The sequence below is a fragment of the Marasmius oreades genome, chromosome 1 (assembly GCF_018924745.1).
Source record: "Marasmius oreades isolate 03SP1 chromosome 1, whole genome shotgun sequence".
NCBI lineage: Eukaryota > Fungi > Basidiomycota > Agaricomycetes > Agaricales > Marasmiaceae > Marasmius > Marasmius oreades.
Genome location: NC_057323.1, coordinates 3,903,051 through 3,920,828, shown reverse-complemented (window position 1 = coordinate 3,920,828; position 17,778 = coordinate 3,903,051). Strand labels below are relative to the sequence as shown.

General features: G+C 47.0%; 8 protein-coding genes across 11 annotated transcripts; 5 read left to right on the top strand and 3 right to left on the bottom strand.

Moving 5' to 3' along the window:
• Positions 1-93: 93 nt before the first annotated feature.
• Positions 94-2,226, top strand: E1B28_001401 (uncharacterized protein). Its single transcript, XM_043147332.1, has 8 exons — positions 94-371; positions 663-763; positions 817-835; positions 888-1,057; positions 1,116-1,139; positions 1,192-1,614; positions 1,666-1,767; positions 1,820-2,226. Exons 1-8 carry the CDS (start codon positions 111-113, stop codon positions 2,010-2,012), a joined length of 1,293 nt encoding a protein of 430 aa, XP_043016041.1. The 5' UTR covers positions 94-110; the 3' UTR covers positions 2,013-2,226.
• A 58-nt stretch (positions 2,227-2,284) lies between these two features.
• Positions 2,285-5,189, bottom strand: E1B28_001400 (uncharacterized protein). 3 transcript variants are annotated; one of them, XM_043160705.1, is made up of 15 exons: positions 4,969-5,189; positions 4,895-4,920; positions 4,627-4,842; positions 4,329-4,577; positions 4,245-4,279; positions 4,141-4,194; positions 3,930-4,089; positions 3,761-3,878; positions 3,519-3,705; positions 3,437-3,463; positions 3,074-3,386; positions 2,989-3,023; positions 2,851-2,938; positions 2,727-2,793; positions 2,285-2,674 (listed from the first exon to the last, which is right to left on the bottom strand). In XM_043160705.1, exons 3-15 carry the CDS (start codon positions 4,808-4,810, stop codon positions 2,425-2,427), a joined length of 1,767 nt encoding a protein of 588 aa, XP_043016040.1. In that variant the 5' UTR covers positions 4,811-4,842; positions 4,895-4,920; positions 4,969-5,189; the 3' UTR covers positions 2,285-2,424. The 3 variants fall into 3 exon arrangements, with proteins under 3 accessions (XP_043016040.1, XP_043016038.1, XP_043016039.1); XM_043160703.1 differs by having other exon boundaries at positions 4,627-4,920; XM_043160704.1 differs by having other exon boundaries at positions 2,652-2,938; positions 4,895-5,189.
• A 39-nt stretch (positions 5,190-5,228) lies between these two features.
• Positions 5,229-7,917, top strand: E1B28_001399 (uncharacterized protein). Its single transcript, XM_043160702.1, has 16 exons — positions 5,229-5,347; positions 5,399-5,410; positions 5,467-5,533; positions 5,589-5,885; positions 5,941-6,192; positions 6,241-6,275; positions 6,334-6,387; positions 6,442-6,601; positions 6,656-6,773; positions 6,822-7,005; positions 7,061-7,087; positions 7,136-7,169; positions 7,223-7,390; positions 7,446-7,467; positions 7,523-7,692; positions 7,760-7,917. The coding sequence occupies exons 1-15, from the start codon at positions 5,276-5,278 to the stop codon at positions 7,530-7,532; spliced, it is 1,512 nt and encodes a 503-aa protein (XP_043016037.1). The 5' UTR covers positions 5,229-5,275; the 3' UTR covers positions 7,533-7,692; positions 7,760-7,917.
• Positions 7,918-8,023: 106 nt separating this feature from the next.
• E1B28_001398 (uncharacterized protein) lies at positions 8,024-9,873 on the bottom strand (the record flags this gene model as incomplete). Its single annotated transcript, XM_043147331.1, has 8 exons — positions 8,024-8,087; positions 8,146-8,216; positions 8,268-9,203; positions 9,256-9,261; positions 9,323-9,423; positions 9,480-9,602; positions 9,653-9,694; positions 9,747-9,873. 8 exons carry the CDS (start codon positions 9,871-9,873, stop codon positions 8,024-8,026), a joined length of 1,470 nt encoding a protein of 489 aa, XP_043016036.1.
• Positions 9,874-9,930: 57 nt separating this feature from the next.
• Positions 9,931-11,606, bottom strand: E1B28_001397 (uncharacterized protein; the record flags this gene model as incomplete). Its single annotated transcript, XM_043147330.1, has 6 exons — positions 9,931-10,134; positions 10,194-10,287; positions 10,339-10,683; positions 10,737-11,110; positions 11,158-11,469; positions 11,529-11,606. 6 exons carry the CDS (start codon positions 11,604-11,606, stop codon positions 9,931-9,933), a joined length of 1,407 nt encoding a protein of 468 aa, XP_043016035.1.
• Positions 11,607-11,678: 72 nt separating this feature from the next.
• On the top strand, positions 11,679-13,399 carry E1B28_001396 (uncharacterized protein). Of its 2 annotated transcripts, XM_043147328.1 has the most exons (5): positions 11,679-11,745; positions 11,812-12,150; positions 12,218-12,619; positions 12,682-12,841; positions 12,897-13,399. In XM_043147328.1, the coding sequence occupies exons 2-4, from the start codon at positions 11,990-11,992 to the stop codon at positions 12,809-12,811; spliced, it is 693 nt and encodes a 230-aa protein (XP_043016033.1). In that variant the 5' UTR covers positions 11,679-11,745; positions 11,812-11,989; the 3' UTR covers positions 12,812-12,841; positions 12,897-13,399. The 2 variants fall into 2 exon arrangements, with proteins under 2 accessions (XP_043016033.1, XP_043016034.1); XM_043147329.1 differs by having other exon boundaries at positions 11,679-12,619.
• A 175-nt stretch (positions 13,400-13,574) lies between these two features.
• Positions 13,575-15,068, top strand: E1B28_001395 (uncharacterized protein). Its single transcript, XM_043147327.1, has 4 exons — positions 13,575-13,832; positions 13,883-14,030; positions 14,084-14,336; positions 14,397-15,068. Exons 1-4 carry the CDS (start codon positions 13,685-13,687, stop codon positions 14,637-14,639), a joined length of 792 nt encoding a protein of 263 aa, XP_043016032.1. The 5' UTR covers positions 13,575-13,684; the 3' UTR covers positions 14,640-15,068.
• Positions 15,069-15,158: 90 nt separating this feature from the next.
• Positions 15,159-17,721, top strand: E1B28_001394 (uncharacterized protein). Its single transcript, XM_043147326.1, has 8 exons — positions 15,159-15,275; positions 15,347-15,627; positions 15,676-16,424; positions 16,526-16,703; positions 16,754-17,140; positions 17,204-17,284; positions 17,344-17,394; positions 17,454-17,721. Exons 5-8 carry the CDS (start codon positions 17,120-17,122, stop codon positions 17,559-17,561), a joined length of 261 nt encoding a protein of 86 aa, XP_043016031.1. The 5' UTR covers positions 15,159-15,275; positions 15,347-15,627; positions 15,676-16,424; positions 16,526-16,703; positions 16,754-17,119; the 3' UTR covers positions 17,562-17,721.
• The last annotated feature ends 57 nt before the right edge of the window (positions 17,722-17,778 follow it).

The window sequence follows — 17,778 nt, the reverse complement described above, 5'->3', positions numbered from 1 at the left end:
AGGTAGAGGCTTCTCAAGAGCCTGGGAGCCTGGTCCCGTGTCTGTCGTGTGACCTATGACAAATCCAACCGTGTGTCGGAGATCAAAAATTCTTTTACTTTTCTACCGCGATGTCCTCCGCCTCTACGATGGATGTTGCTCAACAGCCGGAGCATTGGCACTCGAACGAACAACAGGCCATAACCTCTAGTAGACCAGCAGAACCTGCTAGCAATGGTCCTGTCGATGACCATCGTAATCTTCCCTCGGTTCAGGATCCAGTGCGTGCTTCAGAATATGCCCATGGTTCTAGTGTCGGCGACGCCCCCAATGTCACTGCTGGTGCAAAAGGCGATTCTGAACCTCCTGCAATGCGCGAAAAACAGATCAAGGTGCTTAGGTCTTCTTATATGCCTCTCTATGTCTTGTTGTCTCCCTCCGGTAAGAGCAGACTTAAAGTCGACACTAGTACCTCCCCGAAAACAGTCTGACCTCCTGGACTTTTGGTTTCTTTGATGAATCCAAAACTGTGGTTTTTTTTTTGACTGCCATTCGACTGTTTGCTTTTGGGGGCTTTTTACAGTTCTTCCTTTGGCTCTTCGATTTCTCGAGGCTGTTGACAACCGGCCATCTTCTCTATGAAAGTCGGACTGGGTGTTTACTTTCTGCTGTCTTCTGTCTAGCCGAACAAAGTCTACGTAGGAGGGCTTCCAGAACACACACGTAGGGAAGATCTACAGAATTGCTTTGGCAAGATTGGAAGTATCGCTGCTATTGAACTGAAGTACGTTTTTGGTTGCCCCTTTTTGGCGTAACCTGCCTGACCGTATCTTTCAGGCTTGGCTATGGTTTCGTGGTACGTGACACCTATTCACCTGCATGTTCTTTGCTCAGCCAACGATGCGCAGGAATTCGATACCAGGGAAGCAGCAGAGATGAGCGTCTCAAAATACCATGAGGGCTTTTTTATGGGAAACAAAATTCGTGTGGAACTCTCGCGCGGTGGAGGAAGGACGGCTAAGTACTCGAGTGATCCTGGAGCTTGTTTTAGATGTGGGCAGATGGGCCATTGGGCCAGGTGAGAGGTTAATCATCATTGATATTTTCCTCTTTTATTGATTCTCTATCCTCTATAGGGAATGCCCTCACCACCCGGGACCGTGAGTCTGAATTGTTCTTCTTTGAACGTTTCGAAACTAATACACACTGCAGTCCTCCTCCTCCGCGTCGTAATGAACCACCGCTAATCGATCGCATTCAGCGGGACTATCCCCCTCCTCCTGCACCTCGAGATGTGCGATATGATTACCCACCGCCTCCACCGAGAGACTACCGACGGGCACCATCTCCCCCTCGGGACTACTATCCCCCTCCGCCAAGTAACCGCTCTCGTTATGACGACTACCCCCCACGGGACCGGGATCGTTATCCACCTCCCTCAACGGATTACCGTGGACGATATCCAACCGAGTCTGGCTATCGCGGCACTACTGTCGCTCCCCCACCTGCTGCTTATCCCTATGATCGCTACAGCCGACCGCCTCACGATTCCAGGTATCCGCCTTCGGCCTATGCTCCTCCCCCTTCAGGCCGCCCTAGAACACCTCCGAGATACCGAGATGATTACCCACCTCGGTAAGCATGCTGTGATTGTTGACGAGACTCCATATCGACCTGTATTTTTAGTGACTACCCGGAATATCGTGGCCGTCCCGCCAGTCCTCCTCGCTACCCGCCAGATTATCCACGCGGGGCTCCTGCTACCCCGCCGTTGGACACAAGATACAGGTAACACCAATTAAACCTCCTTAAGAATGATGCTAAGTATCTGCGCTCACAGGCATCGCTCAGCAAGTCCTCCTCCTCGAGCTGGTGGCTATGATTATCCTCCACCCTCTGGTAGTGCTCCCAATGGCAATTTCCCATCTACGCCGCCTGGTCCTCCGCCTCGTTCTAATCGTGATTTCCCACCCCCGCCAAACCGCTCTGCCACCCGTGACACAGCGCCCCCTGAATCTTACAGGAGGGCCTGATTGTTCATCCCAATCTTTGCGCTTCAAATTTATCTCCTGGTGTTCTGAATATGCTCTTGAATAATTTCCAGTCTTAGTGAACCGAACTTGATTTACAAAATTCTCCCTTTTACCCTTCCAAGGTAATAATTGAGTTTCCTGTTTACTATCTGTACATCGTTGTCAGTATCTAGTTGATTTATATGACGATCTATTCATTCGCTCGATGTCGGTCTTATAGCAATCGATTGTTCGTGTGCGTTCATGAGTTTCTCGACGTAAGAGCTATAAGCGAAGACCTAAACGAATAACCTGAAATTCGATACATTACTTCTGTCCTTCGTAAATACTAAAAAGATATATAGCCTATATAAAGACTCCAGATAAAAACTAGTATGGTGAGATATTCTGGTCGTAACTATGCGGACAAGAGCTATCGATCATGATAAAGGTTGATCGCATCTTCAGAGTCCATTTCTTCCCAGAGCATTTCGTAGTCTGCCTTGGAATCAGGTTGTCGAGATGGAAGGCTATTCCCATACTCCCGATCCGCTTCGTAAACGTTGGACATCGGTTCGTCCGTGCTCGTTTGCGGGCCAGAGGATATGGTTGTAGTAGCAGCTACCAGAGGCTTCGGCATCCACTCAGCCTCCCACGCCAGAACTCGTGGGTGTGCCTGTACCCTTGGAGACAGTGAAAAAAATGACCTCAGGATCCTGACTGGAAATAACTTACTTGACCGGGTTAAAATTCTGAATCTCAAGTTGCTCCATGCTGGTGGCACGTGAAATGGCCACATAAGCTGTGTGTATAAGGGCTGAGAAAAGGCGATAAGTAAGACTGAGAGGGATCTACCAACTTTGTCCCTTTTCAAAAATCCTTGAAAGATTGACTTTGACGCGCGAAAGGGTTTGCCCTTGACTTTTGTGAATGGACATCGCCCACGCCTTGAAATGAGGGGTGAGCAAACGATCAAAAAGAGTATTCATGGACTCACTAGGACTAGAGGAACCTGCAGTCGTTCGCACTCGACTGAAAATAAGGCTTTAGACTATTTCATCGGGGATCAATGAAATAAATACCGTTTCCAATGAAACCTTCGACTGAGAAAGCGACGGGGGCACAAAGCAGTATTAGCCCGTTTGTGAATTGTACCAATGGGAACCGCTGGTTTTTAGAAAACACAGCGCCATTCATTGGTACCATTTTATACAATGAGTCTAATCTTCTTCGCTCTGCTATCTCGTCAGCTTTCCTCTGCTTGTCATTTTGTGCTCTCTTTTCTCCACGGTTTGGGAGCGATATCTGGATCTCTCGTTTCAACGCCTCGGCCGTCGTGATAAATTCGATGACCTTTCCCGTCGATCCATTGACCATGCTGCCCTGAGCAATGTTCTGGGGTTGTTATCAGTGGTTGTCGGCTTTGATGCAAGAAATATGCATACTTTGATCAACATAACTTGTGCCCCGACCTAATACATCTTAGTCAGTATTCGGTGACCAGACGTGCCCGAGGTCGCGCTCTACCTTGAATGTCACGCTGCTAGGTACTATAGAGAGCCTGTCAAGTAACCTGATTGCGTCTTCCTTCGGTATGAGGCGGCCGCGAACATCACAACCGGCGCGATCAACAGCAATGTAAGTATGGGGTGCACCAGATAGCTTTTTCAAACGTTGCTGATTACAAGCATCGACTTCTGCGCGGGTAGGATAACTGCCAAAATGAAGAATGAACGCGATCCAAATCGTGGGTCGACAAAGCAGCTTACAGTTCAGTGGCCTCGATACCATCTGAGTACACAAGCGGTCGCGAGAGACGCGATAACATCTCGCACTGGTCGTCGGACAGAGAACCCACCCTCATTGCGCTTAGTATATTGACGAATTCTACCGGTATCCGTTAGCAAGAGCAGAAAACCTTTGAAACATCCAACTAACGTTGATCTTTTTGTCTGAAAACTTGAGTTAGTCTTACCGGGGGCTGGGTAATACAAGAGGACCAGGATCTGGCATCGAAACAAAAAGTAGAGTCAAGCCGGTGCTGGTGACTTTCATCTGGCACTGGGGGAAGTTGGCAAAAGTCGCCCGATAAGATCAACTAAAAAGCATCTTGTAAATTTGCGGCCAAAGTAGAGGTGAATTTTCTCACCTGAACTCCGCCAAAAGGTGCCTCGTTCCCTCGAACAATACGCGCAATGCATTCCTATGATAGAGTCAGCCCGTCGACTCTAACACCGTGGGGAAATCGCAGACTAGTTTGTCAAAAAGTCGTCCCTCCAACATTGAAACTACTTGAAGGTCAGAATAAAGTCCGATGCATCGTATTTCTTCACTCGCCTTCGTCAATAATCAAGGTTTCCAGATCAGTCCACCGCTGTAACATAATCGGAGACCTTCCGATTCGTAGAGCCAGAATACGTTCTTCCTCTTTACCAAGCCGTACTCCGGCAAAGGAATGTATAGTGCACCCGCCGATATTGATCCCTGCAATGCCAGTGGGAGCCGTGATGGCTACAGACCCAGGAACGGGTTTCGAAGCCCGTAGAGTGGCGACGATTTCTCGCAATAAAACGGACTTTCCGGTCCCTGAGATTGTGTCTAGTGCATGAGATCTTGCCATGAAAAAGTCACATACCGGCAGGCCCAGTGAAAAACACACTTTCTCCTCGTTCAACAATCTCAAGGACATGCTGCTGTTCTGCAGATAGAACAATTTGTTGTTCCGGAGCCGGTATCAAGGTGGGTCCGGCTTGAGAAGTGGCTATCGTTTCGAAAACATCTATCGATCCTGTATTTTGATGAGATGCAAGAGATATCATAGTTTCCACTTCGTTGTCCAAATTCGGTTCTTCTGTGTTCACAAGGTTTGAGCTGGGCATTTGGGCTGAAAGTGAGGGCCTCACGGCGGTGATCTGAGCATCTTTTTTAACTGCGAGGAGTCTATCAGTATTGAACACATAAAGGTCGCTGAACCAACTCCTTAAATAGTCCTCTATCCATCGCTGTGCATCTTCTCTCTTCCGAAAACCGTCTGAGGGGGTAGCGGGGTCGATATCTAGCCTTGTAGTTTCCCATACTTGCATGGAAGACCGTCCAATGCGTACGAAAAACTCTGTTTCATGAGTAGACATCTAAAAATCGCGATAATTGCTGAGGAAGGGTGGCATGAACCTTAGCATTGTAGCGAGCGACTGTGACTCGCGCACGCGCACACGTGTTCGCGTTCTACTATTTACAGCCTCTTACATACACTACTATTGCTGCCCGCCGAAAGTTTAATCGCAATGGCCAAATTCAAATTCTACGCAGTTTGTGTCGGCAGGGAAGGGCCTCAGATATACACCGATTGGGAACAAGTCATTAAACTTCTCTTGTCCTCAAGTCATGACTGACCTCTCTTTGTGCAGTGTAAAGCCAACGTAGGACGCGTTGTCAACCGCGAGCCATTATGGATTAGTGCTTAACGAGCTTACAGATAACACGATATCCAGGAGCCAAGCATAGGTCATTTAATTTGCGATCAAAAGCAGAGGACTGGATATGTATGTCTCCAGTGCAGTCCGCATGACTTGATGTCTGACCAATGAAGCTCCGAAGCACAACACCTTTTGGCTAATCCAGGAGATTCTGATTCTGAAATAGAACTTGTTGACGGTCCCTCGACCCTAAAACTCACAAATATCCCCGTCGCACACCAGAAAGTTGACTCCGATTCTGACATTGAAGTCGTCGCCTACATCCCAGCAAGTAAAGCTTCAAAGCAACTCTCACTTCCTCCACAATCAACCTCCACCCAATTGCGTGACACGGATGTGATAGTGCTTTCCCCGGAGCAAGAGGAGGTGCTCAAACTAATGAAAAACGAGAAAAGTGTCTTTTATACTGGCTCGGCAGGTCGACAAATGGAACCTTGTCTCCTTGAAGGTTTCTGACTTCATGTCTATTTCAGGGACCGGAAAATCTGTGTTGTTACGGGAAATCATTAAATGGTTTAAAGCATCCAGGAAAAATCTAGCAATAACAGCTTCAACGGGAATTGCTGCCGTCAACATTGGCGGCACTACCGTACATTCCTGGGCTGGGATCGGGCTGGGATTGGATCCACCCAAGGACATTGCAACCAAATTTTTCACCAATGCTCAAAGATTTGCCGACGTTCTAAAGCGGTGGCATCAAGTTGATGCTCTTATCATCGATGAAAGTAGGTGTTCCTGTCCACTTCGAGCAAAACTGACCTCAACCCTTCTAGTTTCTATGCTTGACGGAAATCTCTTTGATACATTGGTAATGATTGAGGTTCACATTCTATTTTCAGTTACCAGCCTCTCAAAGCCTTCCTCAGGAATATTTAGCACGCAGAATTAGGGAAAGTGACCTTCCATTCGGTGGTATTCAGGTAGACTTAATTTCTAACTGTCTTTTTTCGCCGGCTCATGTTTATGCCGAGCAGCTAATTTTGTCTGGTGACTTCTGCCAACTCCCTCCTGTTCCTTCACGCGGTCAACAGGGCAGTTCAAAAGAATCATGTTTCACATTTGAAGCTCGAAGCTGGGAAGAATGTGTCGGGCCGCCGATTGTCCTACAAAAAGTATTTAGGCAAAAGGACCAACGTAAACATTTCCTCTTTCTTGACATAGTGATATGGAAACCCAGTTGTTGAACAGACTTTGTGGACATGCTCAACTCGATGCGTTTTGGTCATTTGGATTCTTCCGCTGTTAGTGCCTTCCACGCCCTGTCTCGAGAAGTCGTGTACACCGATGGTATTGAGCCTTCCGAATTGTGCGTCTTTTCGTGTCGGGCGGCTGAACTTTGATAACAATCACACAGGTTCCCAACACGCCAGGAAGTAGATAGAGCGAATAGCACACGACTCAACAAACTCCAATCTGAAGAGGTAATATATCAAGCGCAGGACATTCCAGGAACCGACGCCGATGGCAATCAAGTCCCGTGGGCTACAGCTTCGAGCCTGCTTAATCGTTTGATAGTCCCCAAAATACTTTCGGTAAAGGTCAGTCCAGTATTGTTCAGAATCTTCATCACTTTCTAATGTTATTTTGAAATAGGTTGGCGCGCAGGTGATGTTGGTCAAGGTACCTTGATTTCGTATGGTCATTATCTTGGGTTGAGTTCGTTTGTAGAATCTGTTTGATCACGGATTGGTCAATGGTTCTAGTGAGTTTCCTCCGGATCCATTATTTCTATCTTCGACTAACTTTCCTTTTCAGTAGGGAAAATCGAAAGCTTCAGGACTGTGCTCGACGCCGTGGAGCAGGGGCGTACTGTGGGAACAACGAGGTCTGAAGGCTCTGGTCAAGACGTGTCATTGGAGAACGACCCTTCTGTTGCCCGACTTCCCAGGGGACGAGTATGGCCAGTCGTCCGATTCTCTTCTGGTAAAACACTCTTATGCATCCCGCTCGAATTCACGGTTAACAACGCTTCTGGGAGAGCGGATGCTTCGCGCTACCAGGTATGCCATTCTGCTTAGGCTGTTCTCGCTCGGGTTAATGATAACGGAGACGTAGGTTCCCTTGATACTTGCTTGGGCGCTGTCGATACACAAAAGTCAAGGTCAAACTCTAGAGCGTGTCAAGGTCGACCTTCAAAATATCTTTGAAAAGGGTCAGGCATACGTCGCGTTGTCGAGGTCCACAAAGATGGAGCAGCTTCAAGTACTGAATTTCGATGCATCAAAGTGGGTAGCTCAGGATTGCGTGTTATATTGTCACGGGTGTTGATATTGACATTCTCATGATACGTAGGGTCAAAGCCCATCCTCGTGTTCTCGCATGGTATGCAAAACATACCGCAAAAAATACTACGCACAAGGTCTCTGAACTGGAATCCGATCTAGAAGACAACATAGAGTTTGATGACCAAGATATTGAGATGGACGAGATGGACGAAATGGACGAAATAGATAACGAAATGGCTATGGAATTTCACTAGCAATATTGTGATACAGGCTCGTCACTATAAATACATGACCTATACTGTGTCAAATCAAACGCACACAACCTCATTCCTCATACAACTTCGACAAAATTAGCAGGGAAGATACCTTTTGAACAGCCAATTTTACCTATCCACCTTTAGTTACAAACAAGAGGTAAGCGGATAGAAACTCATTTGAGTTAAATGCTCTCACCAGTCGTCTGTACTGTCACTCTTCCGAACAATAGTTATAACGTCGCCCTTCTTGAAAGCAAGATCTCCAGACTACAACTGGATTGACATTGAGGGTATTTGGGAATACAAAACGGATCTTACCTCAACTGCGTTGAAGTCATATAATGCAATGGCACGACCAACACCCTCGTGCGAATTCAGAGGTTTCGCCAATTCCGGTTTCGGGGAGATATAAGTCTGTGGTATGGTACTATGGGAGTTTCTGAAAGTGTGATTGTCGCTGGCACTGACATCGACGAGTGAGGAGGCTTCAAAGGGATTCAGAGAGGTCAAAGGTGGATAAGACATCGCTGGGGAGGCTAAACTGGCGGATCGATAGTGCTTCCTGACAGTGGAGTGCTCGATTGGATCACGAGGGGACGTTGCGTAGTTGACTGAACTCAAACGTTTATGTTTACGCAAAACTTCTGACGGTGCGAAATCGGTTTCAAAGCGAGTTTCGAAATTCGAGGTTGCAGAGGTATCTCCTCGTTGCCAAGAATCTGTTTCGACTGAGGGAGTGGCGCAGTCAAAGTCAGAAGAGAAGTATCCTCCGGAGTCCTTGGGCTGACCCCACGAAGTCGGCGGAAAAGGGGGTTTGTCTCCCCGTTTGAGTTTGCGAGTGGGCGGAGGGGTACTGTTAGGACTGGCAAGGCCACTGAACGCATAACTCCCTTCATCGCGTAATCTTTCGTCGCTGACCCATCTTCTCGGACCCGGCATTCCTGTGCATGCCTCTAGTGTCTTGACGAGGTTGGAAGTCCATGCGGGTGGCTCTATGGCGCCACCAAGGAGCTGTTGGACTGTGATGATGTCGTTCTTATAAGCTCGGATATTGGCGTCTTGCCTTTCGACGATGACGGAGCCTTCGATGGATAAACCCCCAAAGAGTCCTCTCGTTTTTGAGTAACTGTACATGGCTGCGACCTTCCCATTGGTATTCAACGCTCCAGTTGCCTCTCCGTTGCGGCCGAGAGGGCCCACAGCTATGCTTGCATTTCCTCCTAATGTCAAGGAACCCGCAGCTATGAACGATCTCTTGCCTTTCAGTTAGTATGTACCGGCATACTAGAGAAACGACGACACATACGAGGGCCTGTCAAGTGAGGCCTGCTATCAGCATCACCCACAATTATCCATAAGATGCGAAGACCCACTGATCTTGAGTTCAAAACTACAAGAAAATCTGTCATCTCAGCGCCTAATTGCCCACCCACACCGAGTCCTGCAAGTCCAATGGCACTAGGAGCGGACCATGCTACGAGAAAAAAGATGAGGCGTCGGACAGCAGAATTGATCAAAACACATATTTACAACCGTTAGGTAACTTGGCAATGACTATACCACTCCCAGCTCTGGCACTGAAAACAAAACCAGCTTTGAAGATAGTGAAGATGGCGAATCCTTTCGCGTTCTCGATAAGTTCTCTGGGTATCACTGAGATATACGTCAGCAATAGTGAGTTTGTACCGAATAAGATGTTCAACCTCCATCAAGCCCATTGTTTCCTTGATCGACAAAGGACTGAACTGAAGACAAGATTTGAATGGTTGAATGATTGCATAGAAGGAGGATACCGACATATCTTTGCTGCTTTGTCGCATTCTTTTGGCAAAGGTTGTGGAATGGGTGTATTGAATTTCATAAGCAACTGGAGATGATGGGGGCGGAGGACAAGCGTTGCTCGGCGCAGTCCTCGGCCTTCCATGACGCAAGCAGTTTACTTTATATAACACAGTAGCCGATTTTGAGACGGCTCAATATTTCATGAAGTAGCAACATAATAAACGCCTATGGGACAGGGTTTCCAGCCACACCCTAACGAACGCCAGCCAGAAACCTCATTGTAATCACTCGTCGGAGGTTCCTGAGAAACAACCGTTTCCTCGGGCTCTGGGGTGGGGGATGTGGCGGAAAGCAACGCATTCAAGCGGTCGTTCATGATCGAAATATCGTCGGTGGTCCATTCCTATGTGAATTGACTTAACGACACCAGGGCGGGAGGATACAGTAAGGCACGTAGCTTACAGCTGTATATGCCTTGTTTAATGGCTTAAGGGTGGACAAAGCGATTTCCAAGTCCGGTACACCGGAAGAAAGGCTCTTCAACAGTGTGTCAAAGCTTCGCTGGGCATAAGGTCTCAGAATTTAAATAATAGAAACACATGCTCACACTTTCTTGCTCGAGGGATCGAAGTCAGATCCAGGACCAATAGCCATAATCAACATGACTGAGGCTTCAACTCGAATCATATTATCTGAACATTCACTTTCCATGGTCGCAATCATCCATAATAGCCAACGGCCCAAACAATCAGTATAACTCGAGTCGTAGGAAGTTCCAAGCTGGGACGAGTTCGAATCGGTCATTTCATCTTTCGTGAGACGATGGATCATCCTGTTGACCAGAGTGAAATAAAAACTAGAATGCAGGGATTGTACGTGACTTAAAAGTGGCGTCCAAATGTTCACGGAATCCAAGGGCGGATTTGGAGAATCCGTCGGGGGTGTCCTGCGTCTGGGGTACGATGTTTTTCAGAAGAAAGTTTATTTCAAGAGTAGACCACGCACTTTTTAGACAAAGGAACTAATCCGCCCTTTTCTAATAGGGCGTCCGAGAACATCTCGAGTGCCCAAACTTCCTTGCCATCTCGTTCTTCTGTATCGGAGAACCCTGTTCTGTGACCGGTACTCCACCCCAGCTCCCCTGCAGCAACGTTGGCGGCCACTTTGGCTTCAGCGATCCACTTCTCAATTTCCTTCGTTATTTGACCAATAGGCTGTTTATAGCGAGATTTTAATGATGCATCGCGGGTCACAACTTTGAGCAGATCTTTATATTGCTTGAGAATGGGACTGAGCGGACGGAAAGGCGCGACTGGTTTTGAAGTGGTGGATGGATTGATTGAAGGTAACCAGTAATTTTGCAGGAGCCAAGACATCGCCTGTAAAATAGTTAACGATTGGTTCTAACGACCCTCAAAGTACACACCTGCCTTGCCCCCTCACGCAGAAGCTCCAAGCTGGGGAGGTGTTCATGGGTTGCAGCGTGCCTCAGCTCTACAAGCCAGAGGGGAATGTCCAACTGACTGGCTATGGACGCAATTGAACGAGCATACACGCCAAATTGCAGAGGATCGACCAATCCATTAACAAAACGGACGAGTGCAGCAGCATAGCTCTGTCGCAACGGCAAAAAGCAAGAAGGATCTTCGATTTTTGAGTCTTGAATAATCACAGAGAGTATTTCATGAGTAGATTCGAGAGCATGGGGTAGTTGAGTGATAGCCTTCCACGCAGCCAGCTAGACACAAGAGAGTCAGAAAAGAAAAAAGGCCGAACAAGTCAGCAGTCAAATTGTACCCTGTTAATGGCGCAACGTCTCGAATTTAAGTCTGTTTCATCGGTAAAAATCCAAGAGCAAACTTGATCCAACTCCATAATAGAAGTCCATGGCACTCGACGCGGTAGTCTCATCTTGGATTCCAAATGCCATGCGCTAAGCGCCCAATCTTTTTCCTCCCGTCGTCGCGTTCTCCAGCCTAACGGTGCAGCTGTCACTTGCAAGGTCCCATTTTTGGTATGTATATTCTGTCATATGTTCTTTATAAGCTTTGAATTTCCCTATGATTCAATTTCCCTCTAGCTTCATTAACTGCTATTCCTTTACACATATCCAATTTTAAAAACAACATTCCTTCTACTATCTCACGCCAACTGCTCTTATCACAAATGCACAACATCTTTTTGTGGCGGCCGATATCCTTGAGGAGGAATCTGACTCGGAGAAAGATGTGGGGAACTCAGAGGACTCCAGCGAAGAAATGGCAGTTTTATTGCGAGCTCTTGGTGCAAGATGGTTGGAGATGGCATATAGGCTCCGTGGCGACAGTAGGAGGGGTCCATATCCCCAGTCTCCGAAGTCGAAAGACATTTTTGAGTGCTTGCTACAACTTCCTGTCCATCAGTTTCGCTCTGTTTTCCGGTATAGTACCAACAATACTTTTTTCTATACCTCAATTGGATTGTTTATTTTTTAATTGTTCCAACAGAGTCAGCCGTGATATGTTTGACATTCTTGTCAAGCTTCTCACTCCCAACCCATTGTTTCAGACGAAGGGCCGAAAACCTCAACGCCACAAAAAGTACCAGCTAGGCACATTCCTGATACGTTACGGTCAACTGGCTTCACCAATACAAGATACAGCACTGAAGGTTGGCGTTGGGGCAGGCACTGTTGTTTTGTATTGCAGGCGTGTAACGCGAGCAATTAGAGAGTTACGTTCGAAATTCGGTGGCTGGTCGAGCGAGGAGCAAAGGATCACCATGGAAAGAATTGAGGAAAAGACCGGTTTTGCAGGATGTGTCGGCAGTGGCGATGGGTCCCTTATTCCATCAGACCAAATGCCAGCTCTTGTCGGTACAAGCTGTCGAGTGGAAAGGGTTTCTATGGGGTGACTTTCCAATACCATATCGTTCTGCACACCCGACTAACCGTCTCTGTATCTTGATTCAGTATGCGGTCCAAGCTATTGTTAATCATGACATTTGGTTTACTTCTTGGGAGCTTGGGTGGCCAGCAAGTGTTCCTGACATTCGGATATTCAAAAATTCGCACTTTTGGCTTCATCGGAATGAGTATCTGAGGGATGGACGGTATATCTTGGTTGATAAAGGTGTGTATCTAGTAATTATCAGTATTCGCGACTCAGAAATGACCTGTAGTTAAAGGTTATCCGTCCAGTTCATACACACTAGGGCCGTTCAGTGATCCAGAACTTGCGGAAGCTGAATCTAATGCAGAGAAAAAACGTATGAAAGAATTCAACTTCACGCTATGGGAGCACGCCTTTGGATTTCTGAAAGGTCGATTTCTGTCGCTGAAGCGTATGGGTGTACATCGAAAATGAGAAAGACATTTGGAGGGTAATTGAGGCATTGATTATCCTACACAACATGTGTCTTTTCTATGGTGATCGGTCGGAGTATTTCAAGGATCCTGATGTGCAGCTGTCAGAGAAGGATAGTGGTGACCAGGGTGAGGAGATTGAACTACCCGATGATGTAGAGGAGGCCAGTGTTGACAATTCAGACTAAACAACACAGAAGGACAGATAGTTGAGAAAAAAATGGATATGAGCTTCGTAGAAAGATACTGAATGAACGTTTTCCAATTCAAAACCATATGTAGATACTACGATCATACAACCACGTACATTTACGCCTCGCCCTCCTCAAATCCTTCTCCAAAATAGCGAAGAATACAATCTTCAGTGGCTCCTTGATTTTTTCCAACGAGCGTTGGGAACCAGCTGAGCGAGGAGATTTTTGGGCTCGGATAGGCGCCTGATCTGAGGAGCGAGCGAGGGCACGATTTAATCTTATCTTACTATCTATATCTATCTTCATCTTATCTTTACCTCCCGCATCAAGTTGAACTGTTCACGCGTACCTTCACGCTTCACGCTTTACGACTCTCGACGATTTGTATACGTGAACTGACGGCTCAAGTTGGAGGGATGCTACCTCCTCTGAGCATACGTGGCAAAATTGCAGCGGGAGAAGTGGCCTTTTGGGTTCCACTTACGATTATGACTCTCGTGCTAACGGTTCGATACGGTTTTCGAAAAGATGCAGGATGGTTATTTTTGTTTTTGTTTTCTCTCAGTATGTCAGCTCTCCAAAACAACAATAATCTCGCTGAAATGTTAATATAGCTAGGATCGCAGCCGGCGCTCTGATGATAGCAATTGATCTGGTCTCAAGTCCTGCGATGAAACCAGACATGTTTATCGCCGAAATTACATTATTTTCTGCCGGATTGGCCTTACTGTTTCTTTCAGCGATTGGTTTTTTGAGTTTGGCGTACGTTTATTTTCTGCTCTGTGTTTTGGTTTCTGTTTTACATATACACACAGAGGTCAGCACCAGTACAGCGAATATCGTTCAATGTCACGATCCTTCCGCGGCTACGCTATCGTCCCTATCATTGCTCTGGGCCTGAGCATTGCAGGTGATCTTCTGGGAACACATGTTAACCCCGAAGCCCATATAGGCCTCATTCTACGACGCGTCGCTGCAGGAGTGTATGGTGGAGCATATCTTCTACTAGTCATCCTGGCTGGGAAATGTTGGACTTATCAGTACTACATAAAGAGACATCGAAGACGTGTGCGTGCTTGCCAGACTTGTAGCTTGAAGGCTCACTTCACTGATATTCTCCTCTCTTAGCTATTGGCCGGCGTGACCTTTGGGCTGTTGTTTCTCGGTACACGCGTCGCCTATGGAATACTCGACGCTTGGTCGGCCTCAGACCAATTCGGCGCCTCCCTTTCCCCAAACCCAGCTCTCGCTCAGTTCAATTCTATCAATGGAAATTATATCACATACCTCGTTATGGGACTAGTCATGGAATTTGCGACAGCTACGACTCTTTTACTCTCCAGCACAGTTATCATGAGACGACATTACTGAAAACGATCTGATTCTACTCATATTTGATATTTGATATTTTATAGAATGTAACATGTACAAGAAGTCACGGCGGAAAGTGATGGGTCTATAGCATATATCATCCTTGAGTGGGAAGACTAACGTTCCATACGCGTGCTTGCTATCGAAACCAACCCTTCCCGAGGTCTTGAGTCAATCCTTGTAAGATTCCCATCCAGGTCTGTATGGAAAGGAGATATATTGGGTGTCTCGTGCATTAGGGAAAGGGATTGTCTGAACCGCATAGTCAAGCATCTCCCATTCTAACCCGAAAGCTAGTTGCAAAACTGGAAGACGCTCCGGCTTAATTGAGTCCCGAAGTAATCCATCTTCCCCGCCCATCCTACCCTTATTCATGAAATGAAAAAGAGTTGCCGAGCATGCGAATGCCAGCTGTGGTGAGGGTAGAATATGAGAAAAAAAACAGCCGGGTCTTTTCACAGTGGTAACTTTCGTGGGAAACTTCCCCCAATAGTCGGCCGAAACTTTTCCAGCGTCACCTCTTGGACTTCCCCCTTCTCAACTACACACTCACAAAAGGGACTAAATGTTTCGCGCACGGCTCATCCTACTTCCGCTGGAATTCCATTATGCTGGCAGAAGGACAGCTACCGCAAAGTACACCTTGATCGATTGATGTCGACACCGTCTGCTCTCTGACCTCTACTGACTGACATCTCTTGATTGAGGTTGTTCCATTGCGCATTTCGTTCTGTGGTCCGATTGTCCGAAGAGGTATCCAATGATCCTCGGTGAAGTCAAGTCGTCAGTTCTCTGTGCGAATACACGCTTGTTGGAAGTTGTATCAGACTCGTAACATGTCTTTCCGCGCTCGATCTTCTGTGGAGCTCAAGGCACATCAAAGGCAGTATTCGAAGTCTGGAAACTCCACCGTACATGGCCACCAATCAACTCCCTTTTCGTGGTCCTTCAACTTGGGGTGGCCCTGGACTCGGAACCCTCGCGCTTGGTGAGCACATTCACGTTTCGGTGGATATAACGACCTGACTAGCTGCAGCGAGCTTCCAATGATATCCACTTCAGAATGCGTATGGTTTCCAGAAGGCTGCACATGTCGTGATAATATCGCTCGCGTTTCTCGGTGCCGTCGGTAAAAAAGGTACAGTGGTTATTTGTGTTATTGGGCTCCAAGCAATCATAACTCGTGAACGAGTAATGCTCGACCTTTCGGACCTCTTTCGGAGAAAAATTCCGATGGATTGTTCGCCTTTACGGGAAGCAGACAGGTACTTGCTTCTTCAACTCAGTTTAGACTTAGCCTCCTGTTGCCCTGGTCTCATCAAATTGATACGACCGTAAATGGCTCGACCTCGACAACTCGACAACAGTTTGGCTAATAACTCGACCATAATCTCCGTGAAGGACGTGGCGAAACCGAAAGAGCGATAAGTACTTTGGTTGCTACAAATGACTTCACATGGCCAAAATTTTGTATACTGACGACATTGCTATCTGCGCGAAAGGTAAAGGTGAAATACGTGGCTTCGGATCCCCCAGGCAACTTGACGTGAATCCCGCAAAGTTCTCAAACGACGTCGAAAATGTTTCCTCAAATCCCACCGGCCGATGGCACAAAAGGTATCATGCTTGTTGGAATTTTCTCATTTTCCCCGTCTAGAATTCGGCCGATGAATATCTGGTTGGGTTGAAACGTTTCGGCTCCCCGAACGCCGTCGATGTGAATTCGAAAGCTGTTACTGGATAAACGCCACGTTCTATAGATGTACACAGGGGTTTGGCATTTTGGTATCTAGCAATGGTGATGATGTCCTGTTGTGGTAAGGAACACGCTTATCTGGGGTAGAATAGGTCACCGTCATCAGACTGCCCTCAAACCCTTATACAAGGATAATCAAACCGAAGCCTCAAGGGTGGGAGAGATCGACACTTATCCGGCAGAGAAATGGAGATGGGTGAGAAAAGTTTCGTGGATCCTGGGAGGAGGTGACTTAGAACAGGAATTTTCATGCGCTCTTACATGGAACCGGGAGACTGGAGTCGCGGTCCAACCAATAACTGTGCAAGGTACGTACCTTTGCATCGAGCCTCTTTTCACTTCTGATCCCCAGAAATAGAGCTCATTGATATCTTTATTATTTCCGAAAGTGAAATTCGGAACATACACACGTCGGCTACATCCGACAAGTGGCTTCGTTTCTTCGTGTGAATGGTGCGACTATGACATCGAGCTCTTGCAAGATATTTCCTGTCGAGAGAAGCTGTCGTAATGTGGTTTAATATAAAGGTCGTGTTAAATTCTGCCAAACACCTCCACATCCCCCATTGTCTCATCTCTTAACACCCTATATCCTTGCCGCTCTATCGCGCTGTCGATAAGAGGATACTGGACGACTTTCTCATAGATACCCACATCTTTTCCCCTGGCTCCGCGACCTGCCGAACGACTCACGTTGCCATTGTGTACTCCAGAATCCTTGGAAATGTTGCCAACCCCAGTGAAGGTTAGTAGAAATGTTCCCTGCTCGGGATTGTATTGAGAAGCACGGCTGACAATGTGACGCAAGAACGACCATGAAGACAAGTATGATCCAAGTTCTGCCTTTCAACAATCATTACGAGGCAAGGCCACGGATTCCATGAAACATGTGAGTCTCGATGCAGTCCATGGCCGTGAGGACAGTAATCTCAAGCTATTCTGAAACAGGTTATAAACATTCCGATAACAAAACACGTAGAAGACAGTCGACAATCCAAGGTGAGTATTCAATACCCAACGGTGTGACTCAGGTTTAAATTAAGGTTGAGGCACATCAGACCTCGTCTTTGTCGAAAATCGGGCGACGGCTATATGACGGATACGAGAAACGGGCGGCAAAATATGGCGGCAACGTTTCTGCGGAATGTCGGATCTCCTATGCGTAGATTGACCTGTTACCATAAGCTTCGGCTGGGTGGGAAGGTTGGGTCGATAGTGATCACTAACAGTTCAGCCTTGTCAGTATACGGTCGCTGGTGTCACAGTCTGAATCTCCAAAACCGATATGTATGAGCACATTCCCGATAAAATAACATCAAATTGTAGCATAGTGAATTCGAATATCTTTCAAATATTTTTCCTACATACTTCGCGGCAAACGCC